The sequence below is a fragment of the Trachymyrmex septentrionalis genome, unplaced genomic scaffold, assembly GCF_001594115.1.
Source record: "Trachymyrmex septentrionalis isolate Tsep2-gDNA-1 unplaced genomic scaffold, Tsep1.0 scaffold74, whole genome shotgun sequence".
Lineage (NCBI taxonomy): Eukaryota > Metazoa > Arthropoda > Insecta > Hymenoptera > Formicidae > Trachymyrmex > Trachymyrmex septentrionalis.
Genome location: NW_017305927.1, coordinates 701674 through 707381, shown reverse-complemented (window position 1 = coordinate 707381; position 5708 = coordinate 701674). Strand labels below are relative to the sequence as shown.

At 36.8% G+C, this 5708-nt stretch overlaps 1 protein-coding gene across 1 annotated transcript in view; it reads right to left on the bottom strand.

Annotated features, from left to right (window-relative positions):
* Positions 1 to 5708, bottom strand: part of LOC108753971 (agrin-like) — a 48422-nt gene that overhangs the window by 13208 nt on the left and 29506 nt on the right. The window contains exons 10-13 of the mRNA XM_018495965.1: positions 5174 to 5323; positions 3651 to 3911; positions 3057 to 3203; positions 2477 to 2713 (exon numbers count right to left, since the gene is read on the bottom strand). Coding sequence (XP_018351467.1) covers positions 2477 to 2713; positions 3057 to 3203; positions 3651 to 3911; positions 5174 to 5323 — 795 coding nt within the window. The remainder of the gene's footprint in view (positions 1 to 2476; positions 2714 to 3056; positions 3204 to 3650; positions 3912 to 5173; positions 5324 to 5708) is intronic.

Genomic DNA, 5708 nt, shown 5'->3' with positions numbered 1-5708 from the left:
AGAGTTATGCGAGTCACGAGGGTTTAATGCTCGCGGCTGGACCGCCGGACCGCCGCTAGTTACCGTTCTGGATGTCGGTTCTTCTCTTCTGGAGACACGTCCCACGGGCGCCACTTAAGACGAGATCACGCTGGAAGTCCGCGGTGATTTAGTTAAAACCACCTTCGTCGCTCGCTCAGTTTCGCGAGTTAACGTTCGCCAACTTTCTTTATGTGCGAACGCGGTGGTCGGTACACCTCCGGGGGATGCTTTAACACGACTCCGAGTGAACCTAGTCCGAGTGAACCTAGTTGCACACCTACATTCTCGTTACGCTTCCGTATCGCTTCCAATATAATAAATCACTGAGCGATTTAGGAACTACAGTGACAAACCTTGAAAATCTCAGGCCAAATGTATGTAGAGATATAAATATGTCACATATTCAAACGTATGTGTGATTTAAAAAAAAACTGCTTGAAACAATAATTAAAAATTAAATAAAACAATTAAATTTTGTATATTTATAAAACAAATAAAATCGATTTTAGAAATCAACCAAAACAATATAAAAAGAATAAACATGGGTTAACAAGAGTCACACGCGGATGTTAATGTGCAAGTATATTCAAATTTATTATATATAAGTTAGCGTAGACTGTATATGGAAAGTTTTGCTATAGTATTTAAAAATTTATTTAAAAATTTATTTAAAAATTTATTTAAATTCAGTTTTTGAAAATAATTCTGTTGAATTATCAAAATAAATATCCAGGACACTCAAGTTGATGTCAGAATGTCAAAAGTTTTTGCAGCATTCATCATGCTTGAGATTTCTACGTAGTTATTTTGATAACCTAACAAAATTATTTGCAGATCTGTATCTAGGTAATTTTAAGTTAAGGTTCAGATCTGTAAAATCTGTAAAATCATTCTATCCATGCCGTTTCATATTTGAGTTATCTTTAGCATATAATAATAGTTGAAAATACTGTGACATGTTATAAAAATTATAATCAGACTGAGATTTCTTATATCACGGTATTTTTTATCTTTATTATTTTATGCTGAAGATCGCTCAAATATTCAAACGAACCAAAATGTATTATATAATACATTCTGCGCCTTATTAACTTATGTTAATAAATAGATTTGAATATACCTACTTATGCTTTAACATCCGTATGACTCTTAATCTACTTTATTCTTTTTTCATTGTTTTGTTCGTCTCCTTTATTAATTTCTTCATTTTTATACCTTTTTATATCGGATTTTTATTTAAAAATATCAATGCTGGCGAGTCGAATGGCGATCGCAGTAATTATGTGATCGCTTCGATTACGACACTTTCGTCAAGGAAATTATCTTGCGAATTTGTATCGACTTGAATACAAGTCCATTTGCTTACTTTGCTTCCTTTCTTTCTCGAATTACTTTCAATCTGACTGTTACATTCGCCGCAATTCGTATTAATCACAAGTGTTATTCACGAAAACGAGAACGTATTGATTAAGAAAGCAAGCAAAGTAGCTGCGGTGATTCCGGGTACGGTTGCGGGTGCGGGGGTTACAAACATATATATACATGTTAGTAGAAACTTGATGAGTTTATTATAACGTTTAGATATACAAAGTGAACTACTAGTTAGTTCTTCTAGGGTAAGCTGGGCATTTCTTTAATCAGACTTCTCCGTGAAGAGAGAATCTCCTAACGCCGCCGCCTCGTCTTTATCTTGCCCTCAATCTCTCTCGCAATTAACAACGTCCTCTATTTGAATAATCTAAATTGTTATAAGCCGATGTCACAGAGTTGTGCGCGGCCATCCGACTGCTTTATTAGGTTACGGTTCTATCAGGTCGTCCTCGAAGGACCTCTGTTTTTGACAGTAACAATTATTTCCATGTATATTTAAATTCTTCCCTATTGTACAAATTTCCTGATAACTCCTGAGCGATGATTGCATCTGTTGGTCCTAGCTACGCGGTTATCTAAATTCTCCTGATTAATTTACAGAATGAGTCGCCGAATCACAGATAATAATTCAGATTGTTGAAGCAACTCAACTTACAACAATACGCCGCAGTTTCGGAGATTGTTCGGAGATTAGTTTTACGTTCAACAGGCTATTCGTCTCTTCTTGTTCGATCGGATCATTTCAAAAGTTCTGTTCTGGAGTATCTTATCACCGACGCGTTTTTCTCTGTTAACATCGCTACACAATTAGGCATACTCTTCTCGACTATGAGTTACGAGCATCGATTTCATCTATCTAACTACGAGCTGACTGGCAACCGCATTATTTAGTAGTTTTTTTTTTGTCTAAGGGGTATACGATTTTGTTAGAAGCTGCCCGTGGTTCTCATGATTTTCGGACGTATTGTTCGGGCTGTGTGTGTATGTGTATGTGTATGTGTGTGTGTGTGTGTGTGTGTGTGTTTATCTCAGTAGCGCAGGATGAAAAGCGACCTGTTCGGCGGAGTACGTTCAGTGAACCCACCTCTGCAATGGCCAAAGGCCTGCGTGACCACGTCGGCCTGGTGACCGCACGCGTAGAGCCGCAGCTCGCACTCGTTGTCGTAGGTCTGCCCGTCACTGCCGCACACCGGTACGGATGGTACATCCGCCGGGCAGGCAGACGGACAGACGCAATGCACGCCGCCGATCTCCGTGCAGTGGCCGCCCGAGTAGCACTCCAGCTCGTTGCAGCTCGTTGGTACGGGCGGTATCATGTCCGCTGCGGAGTAAAGCGGATTATAGCGCGGCGTTAATAAAATTACGCCGTCGTTGCGAGACCGCGTTGCCACCCCGGGATACCGTCAGATCTACCTCGTAGACTTTAGAACGTTATCTTAGCGTCGGGCGGTCGAGGAATAAATAGAGTTCGACACGAGATCAGTTAGGGGACTCGAGTGTAAAATTACGTTTTTGAGTTTGAATGTTAGAACAAGTTAGAAGAATGAATCTTCTTTTGACTCTATATTTTTTATTTTGTAAAGGGTATTGAAGGATATTAAATCTTAGTTACTAACCAGTGCTTTTAATGAAAAAATTTAAACGGTTATTGTTAGGTGTGATACCTGAGTAACAGCCGGTGGACGTGAGTATCTTGTTGTGATCGTTGCAGATTGTACATTTTTGTCCCTGGATATCAGGCTTGCAAACGCAACGTCCTGTCATCTGTTCGCAGTCTTCTCTCACGGAACCAAATAGCGAGCAGCCGCATGCTATGTTTAAAAAGAAAAAGTTTTACTTGCATTAATTTTTCACAGACAGTAATGATTATAATGTGTATAAGGAATAAATATATCAAAGTCGATTAATTACACATATTCTTAATTACAAATTAAAAACTGAAAATGGCGTGCTAACTTCGTGAATCTAGCATGACACTTCCCCTCTAAAGTATTGTACAACAAACATTTTATTATTTTTTCACTTTACAGTTTTAATTATATCTGACGGTGGAAAAAAGAATTATTATCTGGAATTGTAGTATAGTCTGGAAAGTTTTTTATGCTTTGTTAAATACGAAAGGAATATATTCCAGCGAGCATACTTTACGCAAATGCTTGCGATGACATACTCTCTGTGTGTCTGTATCATATCACGTGTGTTCGCGTCAAATGATTACAGTGAATGGAGAATCGTGGAGTATACTGATCCAATCTTACGTATGCATCCCTGATGACCCTCGCTTATCTTCGGCAGCCCCCAATAACCCGGCATACATCTATCGCACTTGAGACCGCCCACACCAGGCTTACACTCGCATTGACCGGTTTCCGGGTTGCAGGTGTCAGACACGCTGCCGAGTCGGTTACAACCGCATAAACTCGGGCAGCCCGCACCGTCCGGGCCGAGCGCGGCGGTTTTCCCGTCCGGACAACAGCCGTGCCACGAGTCCGCGCATTTTACCACCTGGATACCGTGAACTAAAAAAACACGCAACTGTGAGCGTCGCGGAAACTTATAGGGCATGTTGATCCTGCGGCGCAACTTGCTTGCGGTCGAGGGAATCACATTTCGTGAAAAACGTTTTTGTGATATTCTCGGAGATATTAAACTGTTATATATTAAAGATAATTTTTATAAACGATAATATCACATATTCAGATGTATATATAACATTGATATTTAATTACAATAGATAAAAGTTTTTCAATTGGTGTTAAATTGGTCTCGAAGAATCTTTACGTGCGCCGCAAAATTTTGAAAAAAGATAAAAAGCGAAAAAATTTAGAATTAAGTAAAAAAATGAGTAAAGCCCGAAATAAAAGAATATTTTAATATAAAATTATGAAAATTATTTAAGGACGTTCTTCCGACTGTACATTAGAGTGCTCACTATTATAAAAATTTTTATGAAAATTTATTTTACTTTTATATAGCATAAGATATTCCGTAAGTGTTAATGTGTTCATGCAAGTTTTTTTTATACGTACAATATAAAATGTGGCCTTTACTACTGCCGCTGCGATCGAAAAAGTAACTATTTTGCTACTTACTTTGTTCAATGATTTCTTAAAAATGAGTATCGGAAGCCATATTCAGACAAATTTCAAATTATTCCTTATGATATCAAGTTTTATGTCTCATTGTTTCAAAAAATTGTTGTAAGAAAAACTATTTTATAGTGAATAAAAAGACCACCTTCGAATAAGCTTTAGATAGGGATTCTATGTATATGTATGTATATATATGTATATATATATATTTTTTTTTTAAATGCTTTAACTTTGAAGTGGAATATCACGATTTTTAATTCCGCTCCGGGTATTGAATTTTAAAGCACACACACATATACGCACACACACATACATATATATATGTTCAGGACACTAAACAAACTTATTCTGTAAGTTTCAGAAAAATCTAAAAAAAAAATAGATTTTTTCGGAGAACGTCCTTAAATTATATTGTATTTATTTTTATTTTAACAAACTGATATTACCGTTGCAACAAATTTTTTAAATCACTCTTATAATACTAAAACTAAAACTTTAGAACTGTACTGTTTATTTCTGAATATGTCATGTTAGCGGTAAGAACTTATGCTGAGTGTATGCAATTAATGAATACCTCAACAAATTTGGTTCGCTATTTAATATGCCGTGAATTAAAAAATCGAAAAGTATTGATCTAAACACATTAGACATTAGGCAGATATCGGACTGAAAGTCTTCTTCTCGCTAACCTTTCTTGCAGCAACGAGCGAATCGCGTCGTCTGATGGCAGTAACTATTGCTAGGGCAGTCTTTGCGTTCTGGTCCACTACCACAGTCGTACTCTTTACCTTCGGAATCCACTAATGGAGGATCGCCGTTGCAGGGTTTGACTTCCATGCCTGCGCGAATATCATTATATGAGCAGAAAGATTTTTAGTATCATTATCCAATATTAATTTACAAAGCAATTTCTATATTGATTAACCCTTCATTGACCATGTAGAATTTTGCACTTTTCTAAACTTAATACAAATTTTTGTATTGTTCCGGATTGTATAAACATTTAAAAAATAATTATATACTTGTGAAAGTATATAATTAATCACGAGTTTTTACTATTACAGAACAGTCAGTCAGGTTGTATCTTACTCATTTTTTACAGATTTAAATTTATCTACAGAATACGCAATTGAAATCTCGATTGTGACTTTGAAGTCCAACTTCGCTAACGGAGTGTTAATTTACGTTAAAATTCGTTAATAAAAAGCGCAAGAAAAGCGTAGG